Raw genomic sequence first — 18,572 nt, forward strand, 5'->3', positions numbered from 1 at the left:
GTTTATAAATAGCAAAGAAACTCAGTCCTTTCATTGAGTCCTCCGGGCTTTAAACTTCCCAGGTTGTAAATCCAGTAGTTCTCTTGTTTTAGCAATTTATTTTTGTTTATGGAACCTTCCATTCTGGGCAGTGTTTCTAGTACACATACCCGTAGTTGGCTGACGTTATGTTGCATCTGTGTGAAATGTTCTGCCACACTCGTTTTTTTAGATTTGAGTCTAATTGTGCTTTTGTGTTCGTTTATGCGAACTTTCAATTTACGTTCAGTGTGGCCTACGTAAACGTCTCCACAGGGGCATTTGATCATGTGAATTAAGTTGCTTGAGTCACATGTTGCATTCACTTTTAATGATATAGGGAAGCCCTTTTGTGGATGTGTTATGCTTGTTCCTTTGATGATGTTGTTACATGTGTTGCAATTATAACATGGGATAGTGCCTCGGAATGTGGTGGCAATGTGACTTTCATCCTGTGGTTTTAAGAAGTCTGCTAAGTTTTTTGCGCGAGTGTGTGCAAAAATTGGTTCCTCTGAGAAAATTCCTTTAAAGTCTGGTTCCATTGAGAGCATTGGCCAATGCTTCTTGATGATTTGTTTAAACTGGGTACTAACTGTTGAAAATTTGCTCACACATGTGATGCGGTTGCTAGGTGTAGGAGTTTTCCGAACTAATAACTCTTGTCTGGATTTCTGTTGGGCTCGTGTCAGTGCCGTTTGGGTGATTTCCGGAGGGTACCCTCTTTCAATGAATCTTTGTTTCATTTCATTCATTTGTTCTCTGCATTTTGGGGCCTCTGAGACCACTCTCCTTACCCTTAGCATCTGGGAATACGGGAGATGTTTTTTGAGAGCTGGGGGATGGTGACTGTTGTATAACAACAGGTTGTTCCTGTCTGTCTGTTTGCGGTATAGGTTCGTGGAAAATTTATCCGCTTCTTTGGTTATTTCAACATCAAGATATTGGATTGTGAATTCTTGGATGTTCCATGTGAATCCAATTTGGTCTATTTTCGAATCCATTGTTTGTAATTGTTGTTCCAGTTGATTATGTGGGCCCTTCCATATCAAAAAGATGTCATCTATGAATCTTACATACATGACTATGTTGTTGGTCCAAATTGTGTCTTGGAATACATAAGCTTCCTCGAATGCTGCCATGAACAAATTTGCATATGCCGGAGCGGCGCAATTTCCCATTGAAGTTCCACTCTGTTGCATGAACCATTTCTTGTTTTGTTCAAAATAACTGTGTTGTAGCGTGAACTGCATTAATTCTAAAAGAAATATTTGTAGATCTTGAGGGTAATCACTTTCTAGGAGGGCGCTTTCAATAGCTTCCAAGCCTTGTTGATGTGGTATCGAGGTGTATAGGGCTTTGACATCGACTGTGACCATGATCATATTTTCTTCAGGTTGGATGTGAGATAATTTTAAGAGAAAGTCAGTGGTGTCTTTTAAATAAGATCTGGTTTTCAGGACTAGTGGTTGTAGGTATCTATCCAAATACTTCCCCACTGGTTCATGGATGCTTTGTTTGGTGGACACAATTGGTCTGCATGGGGGTTTCCATAGGTCTTTGTGGACTTTAGGAACTAAATACATTGTTGGAGTTCTTTGATGTTCCTGTGTTAGATATTTGAGTGTTTTTTCCGTAATCGTCCCTTGGTCATGAGCTTTCTGAACTATACTCTGTAAAACTTTTTTGATTTCTGTTGTGGGGTTTGTTTCAATTTCCATGTATGAGTTCAGGTCTCTGAGATGTTCGGACATGGTTTCTTGATAGTACGTTTTGTTGAGGATAACTGTGGCACCTCCCTTATCTGCCTTTTGGCATATGATCTTTTGATTCCCAGCTATCGATTTGAGGATTCCAAATTCTTTTTTGGTGATGTTCATTCTATGTGGTTTTTGTTTGGTGTTTAGTTGTTTAAGGTCTTTACTGCACAGTTGTTCGTATAGGTCTATTGTTTTGTGGCTTATGGGGGGCATGTAAGTGCTTCTGATTTTTAGTCCTCTTAATTCATCCGTTTCCATTGTAGGCTGTTTTTCCACAATATTTTCAAAAAAATGTCTGAGACGCAATTTTCTGGTGAGTTTGAATAGACTTACTTCCAACTCTAAGGTATTAGTGTGGGCTGTTGGAACAAAAGATAATCCTTTTTGTAGAGTCGCTATTTGGATTTTGCTGAAGGTATAATCTGATATGTTCAACACTAAGCTTTGCTGGTCTGTTGTTGTTTCTTCTTCTCTTTCTTGGTTAATGTAGACCGAGTCTGTGGTTGGTTGGATCCTGTTTCTTTTTCTGCGTCCCCTCCGGAGTCTTCTGTTTCTATCCGACCTTCCTCTAAAAAAGGTACCGCTGTTGATGTAGTTGCTTGTTCTGTTGGTTGTGCTGTTTTTTGTGGTTTCCTTTTTGTTAGAATCGTGCTTTCGCTATCTGTAGAAGAAGTATCAGTATGAGAAGTATACCCTTTGGATTGTCTTTTTCTTGCATATACTTCTGCCCATGTATAGACCTCTTGTAATTTGTAATCCAAAGTGTCTCGCTTATACTTGCGTAGTTTGCGCTCATTAATTTCTTGGGTGTGTTTTATAAGTTGAGTATTTATGTCTTCTAATGTAGCTGTTAGTTCTTCCGGTGTGCTTAATTTGGAAATTTCTGTTTTGGTTTGTTCTATTTCAAGTGTTAGTTCTTCTAATATTAGAGCCAGTTCTTCTATGATCAATAGGATGAGATCTAGGCTGCATTTATTTAAAATAGCGAACCATTTTTCTGTGACATTTTTGGAATTTTTACACAAACTGGGTTTGAGAGCAATCCTGAGGCCTCTCGGTATTCTCTGGGCTTTATGGTATTTGATCATAGTGGATGCGTGCATTCTCTGGTTGATCTCCTTGCGAGTTAGATATAGTAAATGTCTTATTTGTTGTTCTTTGTTTTTTGAATAAACGGGTTCTTTGCTTGATGGTTGTATCAATGAATACATTTTTTCACTTGCATCTGTCGCGTATGCGAAAGTTTCTGCCCTCCTGTCTGTGGAGGCTGTGATGTCCTCGTATTGCATAAATAAAGCAAAGAACCCGTTTATTCAAAAAACAAAGAACAACAAATAAGACATTTACTATATCTAACTCGCAAGGAGATCAACCAGAGAATGCACGCATCCACTATGATCAAATACCATAAAGCCCAGAGAATACCGAGAGGCCTCAGGATTGCTCTCAAACCCAGTTTGTGTAAAAATTCCAAAAATTTCACAGAAAAATGGTTCGCTATTTTAAATAAATGCAGCCTAGATCTCATCCTATTGATCATAGAAGAACTGGCTCTAATATTAGAAGAACTAACACTTGAAATAGAACAAACCAAAACAGAAATTTCCAAATTAAGCACACCGGAAGAACTAACAGCTACATTAGAAGACATAAATACTCAACTTATAAAACACACCCAAGAAATTAATGAGCGCAAACTACGCAAGTATAAGCGAGACACTTTGGATTACAAATTACAAGAGGTCTATACATGGGCAGAAGTATATGCAAGAAAAAGACAATCCAAAGGGTATACTTCTCATACTGATACTTCTTCTACAGATAGCGAAAGCACGATTCTAACAAAAAGGAAACCACAAAAAACAGCACAACCAACAGAACAAGCAACTACATCAACAGCGGTACCTTTTTTAGAGGAAGGTCGGATAGAAACAGAAGACTCCGGAGGGGACGCAGAAAAAGAAACAGGATCCAACCAACCACAGACTCGGTCTACATTAACCAAGAAAGAGAAGAAGAAACAACAACAGACCAGCAAAGCTTAGTGTTGAACATATCAGATTATACCTTCAGCAAAATCCAAATAGCGACTCTACAAAAAGGATTATCTTTTGTTCCAACAGCCCACACTAATACCTTAGAGTTGGAAGTAAGTCTATTCAAACTCACCAGAAAATTGCGTCTCAGACATATTTTTGAAAATATTGTGGAAAAACAGCCTACAATGGAAACGGATGAATTAAGAGGACTAAAAATCAGAAGCACTTACATGCCCCCCATAAGCCACAAAACAATAGACCTATACGAACAACTGTGCAGTAAAGACCTTAAACAACTAAACACCAAACAAAAACCACATAGAATGAACATCACCAAAAAAGAATTTGGAATCCTCAAATCGATAGCTGGGAATCAAAAGATCATATGCCAAAAGGCAGATAAGGGAGGTGCCACAATTATCCTCAACAAAACGTACTATCAAGAAACCATGTCCGAACATCTCAGAGACCTGAACTTATACATGGAAATTGAAACAAACCCCACAACAGAAATCAAAAAAGTTTTACAGAGTATAGTTCAGAAAGCTCATGACCAAGGGACGATTACGGAAAAAACACTCAAATATCTAACACAGGAACATCAAAGAACTCCAACAATGTATTTAGTTCCTAAAGTCCACAAAGACCTATGGAAACCCCCATGCAGACCAATTGTGTCCACCAAACAAAGCATCCATGAACCAGTGGGGAAGTATTTGGATAGATACCTACAACCACTAGTCCTGAAAACCAGATCTTATTTAAAAGACACCACTGACTTTCTCTTAAAATTATCTCACATCCAACCTGAAGAAAATATGATCATGGTCACAGTCGATGTCAAAGCCCTATGCACCTCGATACCACATCAACAAGGCTTGGAAGCTATTGAAAGCGCCCTCCTAGAAAGTGATTACCCTCAAGATCTACAAATATTTCTTTTAGAATTAATGCAGTTCACGCTACAACACAGTTATTTTGAACAAAACAAGAAATGGTTCATGCAACAGAGTGGAACTTCAATGGGAAATTGCGCCGCTCCGGCATATGCAAATTTGTTCATGGCAGCATTCGAGGAAGCTTATGTATTCCAAGACACAATTTGGACCAACAACATAGTCATGTATGTAAGATTCATAGATGACATCTTTTTGATATGGAAGGGCCCACATAATCAACTGGAACAACAATTACAAACAATGGATTCGAAAATAGACCAAATTGGATTCACATGGAACATCCAAGAATTCACAATCCAATATCTTGATGTTGAAATAACCAAAGAAGCGGATACATTTTCCACGAACCTATACCGCAAACAGACAGACAGGAACAACCTGTTGTTATACAACAGTCACCATCCCCCAGCTCTCAAAAAACATCTCCCGTATTCCCAGATGCTAAGGGTAAGGAGAGTGGTCTCAGAGGCCCCAAAATGCAGAGAACAAATGAATGAAATGAAACAAAGATTCATTGAAAGAGGGTACCCTCCGGAAATCACCCAAACGGCACTGACACGAGCCCAACAGAAATCCAGACAAGAGTTATTAGTTCGGAAAACTCCTACACCTAGCAACCGCATCACATGTGTGAGCAAATTTTCAACAGTTAGTACCCAGTTTAAACAAATCATCAAGAAGCATTGGCCAATGCTCTCAATGGAACCAGACTTTAAAGGAATTTTCTCAGAGGAACCAATTTTTGCACACACTCGCGCAAAAAACTTAGCAGACTTCTTAAAACCACAGGATGAAAGTCACATTGCCACCACATTCCGAGGCACTATCCCATGTTATAATTGCAACACATGTAACAACATCATCAAAGGATCAAGCATAACACATCCACAAAAGGGCTTTCCTATATCATTAAAAGTGAATGCAACATGTGACTCAAGCAACTTAATTTACATGATCAAATGCCCCTGTGGAGACGTTTACGTAGGCCACACTGAACGTAAATTGAAAGTTCGCATAAACGAACACAAAAGCACAATTAGACTCAAATCTAAAAAAACGAGTGTGGCAGAACATTTCACACAGATGCAACATAACGTCAGCCAACTACGGGTATGTGTACTGGAAACACTGCCCAGAATGGAAGGTTCCATAAACAAAAATAAATTGCTAAAACAAGAGAACTACTGGATTTACAACCTGGGAAGTTTAAAGCCCGGAGGACTCAATGAAAGGACTGAGTTTCTTTGCTATTTATAAACTTTGTAGTTAACCGGTAACCACATAATAGTCATAGTAATAACCAATGTACATAACCTCATTAGTTTTCATTAACATTGTGCAAGCGCATTAGCAGCCAATATACATAGTAGTAACGTGCCCTGGCACAGATCCCCTAGAACAGAACAATAAAGTTAGCGTGATATTGAACATCCAAAAAAACGGGTCAGCGAGAACTCAATAATGCGCAGGCGCAAGGGGCGTAACACCGAAAGGAAGCAGAACCAGTCCGTTGAGGAATGGCGCGAGGAACAGAAACACCGTGGTAAGCCGAGCCGTACCTAACTTAGATAGTTCAAAGTGCGCAGAATACGAGCATTACCCTCCCCCATATTCGAAGTAATAACAACTAGCGCATAACTCTGGTTACACGGGTACGCGTTTAGAAAACACCATTGCCAGCGCGTAACGCGAGGCTTGTAGCTTCTATTGTGAAACCCGCTCTACAGATGGTAGTTAACTACGGTTAGTAACAGAGCTTAGTGTATGCAATTGACTTAGTAAGTGGAGTGAGACTCAGCTATACACTTGATAAGCCCCAATAGAAAGCAGAGGTTCTCATAGATTCGGAATAGAAAGTCCGCTAATGAAGTTAAGATGAAATTAGAGCAAAATTCAAAGAGTTAAGTAGAAGAATGATGTAATATATAATACAGCATGCAAAATTGTAAATGTGTATTTTTTTAATTTGTAGATCTATTATTTCCCTGATGAAGGCAGACCATACTGCCGAAATGCATTGGATTTTGATGTGAAATAACGGAAATAATGTTTTGAAAAAGAAAACAATTTCATGAGGAATAAATGAAATGTTCAGAACCAAAGGAATAATTGATTTATTTTGAAATACACGTTAAGAACAATTTAGTAGGTGAATAACAGGCAAACTTAGAGCTGATTCAGCACACATCGGTGCCCGGGGGGTCAGCTATACCCAACCAGGTACAGCTGCTATCGGAGGTTGTAATAATATCTCTCCAGACGGGGAGAGAGCCCCGGAGGCACGAAAACATCGAAAAATCTTCAGTAGAAAAAGCGGTGCTCTACCCTACACTTCCAGTAAGTCTGAAATTATACAGGGCACAGATGGGACATATCTACTATTCAGAGTGAAGGAACAGGAGCATGTGAGTCTGGTGATGTTTTATCGTTTGGGTGGGCAGCCACTGAACCTACTCTGTGGGTCACACTGACTCAGACTACAGGGGCACACTGAAACATTCACACAAGCAATTACTGTCCTGGCACCTACATGGCTAAAACCTGTTGGCTGTGTATGGCTGACAATGTAACACACCCCACTCACACACACAAGTACAGGCATCGAAAAGAGTGACATTGGGACACATACACACTCCCTCGCCCTGGATACAGCTTGTCTGTCGGTGTCGTACACAACCCCGTACCCTCAGGCATATACTGCAGCTGCACAACTACACGTCTGACACCCCCCTGCCCTAAAGCTACCATCATGGAGACTTACCACTACATTGGGACCACCAAACAGCCTTGGGTACTGTGCCAGCACCTCGTCCACAAGGATCTCCAGCTCCTCACTTGTTAATGGACTGGCACGGATCTTCTCTGTCCTTGCCATCCCTGTGGACATGGAACACCTGTGGTGGAAGTGAGTGGTGAGGGGTCCCAGGCAGCAGGCTCTTCAGGCAGCAGCAGGAGAGGGTCCCAGGCAGCAGGCTCTGAGAGCAGTGGAAATGTGAGGCTCACTCCCTCAGATTTATAGCCCCCTGGGGTCATTTGGAAGCTGAAAAGCTGCTACAATTGGTTGTCCAGGTCTGCCTCTTTCAAAAGCATCCAATGACTGCCTCTGCGGTGGCAGTGCACACCTTCCGCGATTTTCAAATCTGCATCATGCCACCGTGATCGTCGCTGCCATTGGCTGTAGGCAATGCTCCATGGCAGTGACGCACCGCGGGTGCCAGGGGTGCGCTACCGTGATGGTGCATCATTCAAAAGCATCTAATGACGGCCTCCGCGGTGGTGGTGCACACCTTCCGCGATTTTCAAATCTGCATCATGCCACTGCGATCATTGCTGCCATTGGCTGTAGGCAATGCTCCATGGCGGTGACACATCCTGGGTGCCCGGGGTGCGCTACCGCGATGGTGCATCATTCAAAAGCATACAATGACAGCCTCCACGGTGGCGGAGCATGCCCACCGCCATCTACACATGTCTCCTTGCCAATGGCTACCGCACTTGTGAAGGGGGTAGTGCTGGTGTCACACCGCCGGGGTCAGGCGGTAGCTACCGCGATTCATTGGGCGGAGCATGCCCACCGCCATCTACACATGTCTCCATGCCAATGAATACCGCACTTGTGAAGGAGGTGGTGCTGGTGTCACACTGCTGGGGCCAGGCAGTAGTTACCGCCATTTTCGTAACTTTCAATGGCCATGTCCATTGTGAACACTGTATCAGTACCCAGCAGCAAGATGGTGAAGGGCACATCCTTGTACATACAATGCCATTCTTCCATGTCATCCACAGGTGGACGCACTTTCTGTGTGACACACTTTGGTCTGTGGTCCCTGACATTTTAGTTATGCATTCGATGGTTGATGATGCTTGATACTCTTGAGCTGGTGTCAATGATGTTGAAGAAATCAATGTGTTGTGGGTCAGTGCTGACCTTGACAAGGCTTGTGTCACTGTATGGTTTCGTACCAGAATGGTACTTTCACATCAGCTCATGCACACAACTGTAAGTTTTCTTGCTACTGTGATGAATGTGTGGATGGATGTGTGCAGACTTTACATGATGCATTGAGGTGTGACAGGTACAGCAGATGGGTATGATACAGTCATGGTAGTTTCAGACACATTAACGGATGTCACAGCACCTGGCGTGCACATGTGACATGTATGGTCCAGTATGTGTGCATTCCCATTCACCAATGTGTTTGTTGCACTCGTGTATTGTTAGTGGAGAGGTGTGCCCTCTGTGTGTATCAAAAGGCCACCCATGTAACCTGGTGTGCTATGCATCTCTCAGGCAGTCTTTGTATTTCCATGACATCTTTGATGGAAAGTGATGTGGCCATCTCATGATGGTTGTCACTGACCTTTTCTAATTTACATCTCAACTAGGAGGAGGCCAAATCTCCTACATCACCTGACAGTGCTGGAGGACATGGAGAATGTTGCAATAATTTGGAAATTCCACCTGGACAGACCAACACTGAAGATCCTGTGTGATCTTTTGGAGCCCCACCTGCAGCCTCGCCGTCACTATCCAACTGCATTCCCACCCACATTCAAGGTGATGGCAGCCCTCCACATTTTTGCAACTGGTTCCTTCCAGGAGACCGTGACTAGCGCTGGAGGGATGTCGCAGCCCATGTTCAGCTAGTTGCTGAGGGATGTTCTTGCAGCCATAATGCTCCATAGGAATCACTACATTCATTTTCCTAGGGGAGCAGAATTGGTCGGTGTGAAGGGTGACTTCTATCCCCTTGGGCGCATCCCACATGTTGTTAGTGCCATCCCTTGCACCCATGTAGGTCTGGTGCCAACACAGGCAACAGAGCACATTTATAGAAACCGTAAGCATTATCATTCTATCACTGTGCAGGTGGTGTGCCTTGCGGACATGACCATTTCCCATGTGTGTGCAAGATTTTGTGGCTATGCACATGATTCGTACATCATGAGGAACAGCATGGTGCCCCGGATGATGGAAAACCTACATCCCGAGCGTGCTTGGATTGTGGGTGAGTATGTCTACTGATGTTGCGTGCTGTGTGTTACCTGCTGCACTCTGGCTGTGCAACATTGCAATGGGTGTTTGTCATTCACAGGTGACTGCATATCCCAATTTGCCATGTCTGTTGAGCCCGCTAAGGAATTCCAGGAGCCCGGCCGACATCCGGTACAATGATGCCCATGGCAGGACCCGACGTGTAATCGAGCAGACTTTTGGCGTGCTGAAGTCAAGATTCCGCTGCCTTGACAGGACAGGAGGTGCACTGGCATACTCGCCTGGGAAGGTATGCAAGATCTTTGTGGCATGCTGTATGCTGCACAACCTGGCCATCCACAAGGGAATCACCCTGCTCCTGGACGATGGTGAGGAACCAAGGCCACCACCTGCTCAAGGACCAGTGATGAGGACAGTGGAGAGGAGGAAGGAGTTGACCTGCGTCAACAGCTCATCGACCGCTACTTCACTTGAAGATGGGTGACGACATACGACGTGTATATTGTCTGGTGTGGTTTATGTTGCTGTGAATGGCTATGTGCAGATGTTACAGACAGGCACACGTACAGTCACCTGTGTGTGGTTAATGTGACATTGAGGTTCCATATGGGGACGTATGCTGGCCTTTATTTGTTCACACCTGCAGCCCATTGTCTTGTATGCCAGTAGTGTCTTGTGTATGTTTTGTGTAGTGTTCTGTCTGTGATGCCACAATGACACCAGTGACTGTGGTTCTGTTGTGTCTCCCTAGGTGCTTCAGAATAATTCTGCCCTACATACAGTACATCATTTGGACACATCATGGACATTGTCAGCAATGAAAATGTTGAACTAAAAAAGATACTGCACAAAATCTGGTGCCTCAGGTATTTTATTTGTAAAGTGGACATGTGATTTGTGCGTGAATATTTACATGAAGGTGGGGAATGAGCAGTGAGTTGACAGTAATGGTCGATGAGATGCAAGAGTATACACCACATGGATGTGGTGACTCAGTCCAACAGACAAGTGCCATTGCCAAGGAAATATGGGGAAAGACAGTCCAAACAGTCAATGCAGTGGGGAAGAGGGTTGCCATCAGGGCTGGCTCCATGACTGGCGTGTGGCAGGTGCTTTGCCTCCGGAGACTCCCAGGCTCTTCTTTGGATGCCCCCTTGAACTTTTTGGCGGTGGGGGGTCTGTTGACTGGCCAGAGGCGTCAGGGGACTCGTCCCTCTCTGTTGGCGCAGGGGGAGGATGGTGCACTGTCTTCCTGCGGCACAACAGGAGGGGCTGTGGTGCTGTTTGGGACACAGGCCTGTCCCTCTGCAACGCCACTTGCTGGCCCATGAGGTTCACCATCTGTCCAAGGTGGTTATCGATGGACCTCATCAGCAGGATGAGCTCCCTTAATAGTTCATCAGAACAGCTACTTTGTCCCTGGACCTCTTGGTATGCCTCCACAACTCTGGTGAAGTGATCCAGGGATGGTGTCCACTCCTCCCGAGGTCTGGTGGTGACCCTGTCCCTCCCACCTGCCCTGCTGTGATGGACCTGTTGCCTCACCACTCTGGGTCCACGCACACTCTCCCTGCCCTCCACAGTTGCTGGTGTGGCCTGGTCATCCCCTGGGACAGGGGGTGCTGCAGGAGGTACTGGTGGTACTGGTGGTGGTGGTGGTGGTGGTAGTGGTGGCGGTGGTGGAGGCAGAGGCCGTGACTGCAGGGGTCTGCTGTGCTGTTGTTGGTGCAGCAGACGTGGTGGTGGGGAGGATGGGTTCCTGGGACCTCTGAGTCTGTGGCAAACCAGATGGGCCGGGCTGAAGCTCATCGTCCAAACTGTCCTGGGAATCAACATCTGAGAGTCCATGTACCGGGGGTGGAGACTGGCTCTGCTGGTCGATGTTCTGGTCCTCAGCAGTGAGTTCTTCTTCACCTGTGGATTAGATGGGGAATGGTCAGTGTTGTGCACTGTGCAAGTAATGTATCATCTGCGTTTCATTGACTGTCTGTACACTACACAATTATGAAGTCTCCACTAGAATTATTGATGGCAACACTGTGTTTAATTTCATGGTGCAGAGGAACATCATTTACTCATACATGTCAGGTATCAATGCATTGCATAAAATTGTTGCTGTGTGTAAGGATGCAGGTCTCACACACACACATCGGGAAGAGTTAAGATGGGTACCTACTTGTTAGCTGAGGGAGAACAGTGCGATGACTGACACATGCTCCTGGGTGGGGGAGGCCTCCATACTGCTGGAGTGTGGGACAGGTGGCATGGTGGGAGTAGTGATACAGGCCTCCCAACCCCAAACAGTGCTCTTATACAAGATGGCTACCTACCTGTAAGTCTGTTTGTTGAACAGGGCGATGGCTGACACATGCTCCTGGGTGGGGGAGGCCTCCATGCTGCTGGAGTGTAGGACAGGGGGCATGCTGGGAGTGGTGATACAGGCCTCCCACCACCGAACAGTGCTTCAATACAAGATGGCTACCTACCTGTAAGTCTGTTTGTTGAACAGTGCGATGGCTGACACATGCTCCTGGGTGGGGGAGGACTCCATGCTCCTGGAGTGTGGGACGGGGGCATGCTGGGAGTGGTGATACAGTCCTCCCACCCCCAAACAGTGCTCCAATACAAGATGGCTACCTACCTGTTACTTGAGGGAGAATAATGCGATGGCTGACTCATGCTCCTGGGTGGGGGAAGCCTCCATGCTGCTGGAGTGTGGGACAGGAGGCATGCTGGGAGTAGTGATACAGGCCTCCCACCCCCAAACAGTGCTCCAATACAAGATGGCTACCTACCTGTAAGCTGGGGGAGAATACTGTGATGGCTGACACATGCTCCTGGGTGGGGGAGGCCTCCATGCTGCTGGAGTGTGGGACAGGGGGCATGCTGGGAGTAGTGATACAGGCCTCCCACCCCCAAACAGTCCTCCAATACAAGATGGCTACCTACCTGTAAGTCTGTTTGTTGAACAGTGCAATGGCTGACATATGCTCCTGGGTGGGGGAGGCCTCCATGCTGCTGGAGTGTGGGACAGGAGGCATGCTGGGAGTAGTGATACGGTACAAAGGGGGGGTGGTGATGGACAAAGCATCTGAATCAATCAAACACTCACACCCAGTCAAAAGATCTGGGTTTAATCCATCACCGTTCTTTAGCCCACTCTGCCACCCCAGTTCAGACATGGCTATATGCAAATCCCTGTGCCTCATGGTAACAGTCCAGCCCGAACTGCCAAGCCATGTCTTCCCTGGACCGGAAACAAGCTTCCGAGGACCGGTTTCTGGCATTCCAGCCGCCTTCAGCCCGGCTTGCTTGAATCCAGTGGCAAAGTGAGCAAGGGACTCACGTCTGAGCATACCCTGCCACACTTATGGCGGCCAAAAGTGGTACAAAAGGGGGGTGGTGATGGACGGAGCATCTGAATCAATCAAACACTCACACCCAGTCAAAAGATCTGGGTTTAATCCATCACCGTTCTTTAGCCCACTCTGCCACCCCAGTTCAGACATGGCTATATGCAAATCAGTCTGACCCTGTGCCTCATGGGAACAGTCCAGCCCGAACTGCCAAGCCATGTCTTCCCTGGACCGGAAACAAGCTTCCGAGGACCGGTTTCTGGCATTCCAGCCGTCTTCAGCCCGGCTTGCTTGAATCCAGTGGCAAAGTGAGCAAGGGACTCACGTCTGAGCATACCCTGCCACACTTATGGCGGCCAAAAGCGGTACAAAAGGGGGGTGGTGATGGACGGAGCATCTGAATCAATCAAACACTCACACCCAGTCAAAAGATCTGGGTTTAATCCATCACCGTTCTTTAGCCCACTCTGCCACCCCAGTTCAGACATGGCTATATGCAAATCAGTCTGACCCTGTGCCTCATGGGAACAGTCCAGCCCGAACTGCCAAGCCATGTCTTCCCTGGAGTAGTGATACAGGCCTCCCACCCCCAAATAGTGCTCCAATATAAGATGGCTACCTACCTGTAAGTCTGTTTGTTGAACAGTACGATGGCTGACACATGCTCCTGGGTGGGGGAGGCCTCAATACTGCTGGAGTGTGGGACAGGGGGCATGCTGGGAGTGGTGATACAGGCCTCCCACCCCCAAACAGTGTTCCAATACAAGATGGCTCCCTACCTGTAAGTCTGTTTGTTGAACAGTGCAATGGCTGACACATGCTTCTTGGTGGTGTTGGGGGGGGGGGGGTATACATCTTGGTAGGCTGTGGTAGAGGGGGTATGGTGTGAGTTGTTGTACAGACCTCCCTCCCCCATACAGACCTCCTATGCAAGATGGCTAGCTACCTGTTGGGTGAGGGTGGACAGTGTAATGGGGTTTGGGTTGTGCAAGGGTATACTTCTCAGTGTGTTGGTTGCCGTTTGTTTGTACTTACCAGCCTCTGTTCCCCCGGCTACTCCTATGAGACTCTCAGGATGCAGTATGGCAAGCACCTTCTCCTCCCATGGTGTGATTTTTTTCGGTGGGATGGGTGGGACACTGCCAGTCACGTTCGCCAGATGCCAGTTCTTGCTCCTCTTCGACCACCCTCTTGAGATCATGCCACCGCTTCATGATCTCCTTCTTGGATCTTGGGGTGGTCCCTACAGCATTGACCCTTTGGACTATCCTTTCCCACATTTGTGTCCTTGTGGCTAATGGTGTCTGTTGGACCAGGCTACCAAACAGTTGTGGCTCTACTCTCACTATCTCATTGACCATGACTTTCAGCTCACTCTCTGTGAATTTGGGCATTTTCTGTGATGTCAAGGTGTGTGGTTGTTGAAGTGTTTGTGGGTGCAGGTGTGTGGGTGGGGGTTGTGGTGTTGGTGTGTGAGGTGTGTTGTGTGCTGGGGGATTGTTGGTGCTGGTGTGATGGTGGTATTGATAGTGGTGGTGGATGTGTGAGTGTGCTGTGCTCTTTTGCCTCTCCTGTCAGATGTGGTGTATGGCCTTCTCTTCTGGGGTGTTGCAAAGGATTGTGGTCAATGAAGGGTGTGGTTTTATACTCAGCTGTGTGGGTGTGTCCAAGTGGAATTTGGCTGTCAGTTGTGTTGTGGAACTAGTCCTGTGCTTTTATATTTTTATTTGCATTATTTATTTTTATTTGTATGTGTTTTTTTTGGGGGGGGGATGGCTACTTTGATTTGTGCAATGTTTGGCATCACTGCAGTGTTTTTGAATCATCCGCCATGTTTTTCATGTTTAGTCCTCTGCGGTGGCTATGCTGCCGCTCTTCAGCTATCTCTCCCATTCACTCCTGTGTGCGACCGCAGCGGGCCGGAACAGCGGTTCCGACCGCTCGACCCTCGGGGATATCCTAATTTCCCGGGCAGTGTCTCCGCTTTCCATTCAGCGAGTTGTTGCTTTTCCGCTGCTTTTCCGACCGCCGCGGTAGGTATTTTAGACTTTACCGCCCGCGTTGGGCGGTTTTGGTAGGGCCGCTACCGCCGCGGTCAGTCTTTTGTGGTGGTTAATACTAATTTGGCCGCCGGTTTATTAGCGGTCCTGGCGGGCGGTTGTTTTCCGCCTCCATGGCGGTCGGGTGATTTTCCGCCCGCTATCCTAATGAGGCCCACAGTATTTGTTGAAAAATATCAGACCCCTAGACACAGCAACCAACTGACACAGAAGATCCAGACTAGCTTTGTACAAAAGACATTAAACTATACCCACCTACATCTTAACTACTCCACTGTTACCCTCACCAACCATGCCGATCATGGATCCAAACTTATGTGTGCTATCCAAAACCATTGAACATACTAACCCTTCGCACGTCAGCACACGTCAATGTAAGTCATGGCACTCTGAAGTGGTTTAAAGTTGTACTAGGGGTATTACCGAAAAAAAACAGATAAATATACAGGGATGACAATAGTAAGGATTTGAGAAAGGTGAGAGTTAGTGTGAGAATGCAGAGCAGTGAAGAAATCCAAAGACGCTCTGACATTATGACCATACTTTTAGAAGATCTTCACTCCTTAAGTACACACATCAAACTATTTCCATTATGAACCTCAAAATGCGGAAGAGTTTGCAATATGTAGATTAGAAGGTCCCGTTGACAGACATTACAATGTTCCCTTAGATGTGTTTGATGGTGACCGAGTTCATCTAAACACAATAAGAAAAGTGATCATCTTTTCTCGCTGGAATTGGCAGAGTATCATTGGACAGTTTTGTGATTGGCTGGACCACACTTACGTTGCTGGAATTGTGAAGACAATGGGACAGTACCAATTCCTACGCTACCCCTAACCCAATATACATGGAACATTACATAATGTTTATAAACAATTTTATTTCATGTAGAATGGTTTCATGGCTGCTAGGAGCAGACTGCCTTTTCTTCTGATGCAAGTAGGAAATTGCATAATGAATATAAACACCTCTCTTACCTTGGAAGCATTGTTGATAGGAGTTTATCTGTCTTTTTTTTCTCTGCTACTAGTTGTGTAGTCCGGTCTTCCACTACCTCCTCCAAATGATTAGCATACTTTTCCAGCTTGTTCACCAAGTTGTCCAAAATACTGACATGACTAGCGAAGAGATTAGTGACAGATTTACAAAATATTGGACTGACATGACTAATGTAAAATGCAATGTATCATAATGGTACATTAAATAGGCTAGTGGGGTAAATAATACGGCTCTGAATGAGCAAATAGAAATAATGCATCAGTCTGGTGCAACCAAACAACCACAGTTGGTGCTTTATTCTTCTTGGTGCTATTTTCCCTTACATCTTTAAACTTGCATATCTCCATTTCTACTGAATGGATTTTTGTCATTTCAGTCTTGAATTATTTATTAAAATATACTTTATTGGTCTAAACCGGTGTGGGATTTCTCTTGTGTTATATTATCACTTTATTACTGTTTGAAGTACTGCAGAACAACTTTACACATTGCCTCTAAGTTAAGCCTAACTCCTCTGTGCCAAGCTACCAGAGGGTTGAACACAGGTCAATTTTGTGTTTGCTTGTGCCTTACCCTGACCAGGATTGTGGTTGCGGCTTGAGTAAGCCCCCCCTCCCTCAGCCAGAAATCCTATTTCTTACACTAAGGTAATCAAACTAAAGTTTTCCTACCTAGGGCTTACCACAGTGTGACACCATTTCTGTCTCTGAAAGTTCATGTACTGTTACAGATATCCCAAACTCCTCAACAAAGATGGCAGCCCTTGGTCTTCCCCAAACATTTCTCCAACACTTCCAAAGCTACACCCAAAGGAATTAGGCTGCTGTCTCTATCAAATAGAATTTTCCACCCCAACATATCTGTTCCCCGTCTCATGCTTGGTAAGGCTCTACTATACCTGGTAAGTGCTTTCCACACATAGGATTAAAGTGGCATAGTCCAAATTCACAGGTGTTGGACCCGGCCCTTTTGGCAGGTTCACCCGAGACTTTTTGCTTTTTCCTAGCCTGTTTTTGGAACCTGGTGGTGGTGATTTTAGGCCTCTGCGCACTTTTTCACTGTGGTACAGTGTAAAGTGCTTGAGCTCTCTGTGTATGTGTGGTGAGTGACCTGCCCTCCCTTAGGAATGAATGGGGAATATGTATGCCCATGGTAGTTCCTGATGTGTGGGGAGTGCAGGGTCGAGTTTGGTATGTGCAAACTCGTGAGATTGAATGCTGCGCAATGGTATATGCGGCATGATTGTGTCTAGTGGAGAAGTGCCACTTTTAGAAGTTGGCATATTTGTGTAATTTGTGTCTGGCGTGTGATTGGCTGAGGCTGGCTGGTGAGCCTGGCTCCAAGAGTCTGGGAGTGTCTGCCCCGGTGGTGAATGGAGTGTTTAGCATGCTGATGTGAGGGGAGGAGTGAGCCTTGGCCTGCTTGTGGATTGACCGTCTGGTTTGAGGGTCCTGAATGGGTCTGGGTTTTCCCCACACAATGCTAGCTCCACCCCTTGGGGTGCATCTGATGTTCTTAGCCTGGTCAGTGAAAGGAATTCTCTATAACCAGTTCTAGCTAGTTCTCACACTGCCTGCACCCTGCTAGACAAAGGATTTTGGGTATAAAAAGGGTGCTATGACACTCTAAAAATGTTCTTGTTTCTGACTTGAATCCTGCCAGTGGCGTGCTGCTGCTTGGGCCCAGGGGAATCCCTGGGCCCTGCCAGCCCCTGGATACCTGATGGTCTGCTGATGTCCTGGACTCTGGAGACCTTTTACTGGGTCCCCTATGCTTCTCTTTGCTGAAGGACCTTGCTGGACTTGTGGAGCTTTACTTGTCCCTAGAGCTGGTAGTGCTTTGCTTTCACCCCTAGCGCCTGCGGGCGCTTTATCTCTGATTTTAGCGCTGGGAGCGCTTTAAATTTCCTTTAGCGCTTGAGAGTGCTTTATTCTGCCCCTAAGCGCTGGGTAGCACTTTGCTAGCTGGGCAGGTGCCTACCCTGCTGGGGGTGCCGTGGCGAGTGCCTACCTCGCTTATTTTTTTATGATTTGGTCCCCTGGCAGGTGCTCACCCTGCCAGGGGCCTGGCCGCTATTTTTATATTTGTAATTTTACTCGAGGGAGCCCACCCCTCGGTTAATTATCCCCCAGCCTACAAGTGCCTGAAACGGGCCGCCGCGCTGCCGCAACGACCCGGAAGTGCTGGGCCGGCCGGCCAATCCTAGAGCGGCCCCCGAAGAAGGACCAGAAGTCCCGCCCTCGGGGCCGCGACACGAAGGAGGAAGCGTGGCCTGCTGCGGGGCTCCCGTGTGCTGAGGGAGCCCCAGGAAGAGGAGGAGAGGCTGGCCGAACGATGGCCGCCCGCGGCCCGCGGCTCCCGTGAACTAGGGAGAGCCCTGGGGCC

At 46.2% G+C, this 18,572-nt stretch overlaps 1 protein-coding gene across 1 annotated transcript in view; it reads right to left on the reverse strand.

Annotated features, from left to right (window-relative positions):
* The window catches only part of LOC147712075 (guanylate cyclase 2G-like), a 427,466-nt gene that overhangs the window by 68,085 nt on the left and 340,809 nt on the right, over window positions 1–18,572 (reverse strand). The window contains exon 15 of the mRNA XM_086919591.1: window positions 16,166–16,306. Coding sequence (XP_086775717.1) covers window positions 16,166–16,306 — 141 coding nt within the window. The remainder of the gene's footprint in view (window positions 1–16,165; window positions 16,307–18,572) is intronic.

This window comes from Lissotriton vulgaris, chromosome 5, assembly GCF_964263255.1.
Source record: "Lissotriton vulgaris chromosome 5, aLisVul1.2, whole genome shotgun sequence".
In the NCBI taxonomy this organism is placed as follows: Eukaryota; Metazoa; Chordata; class Amphibia; order Caudata; family Salamandridae; genus Lissotriton; species Lissotriton vulgaris.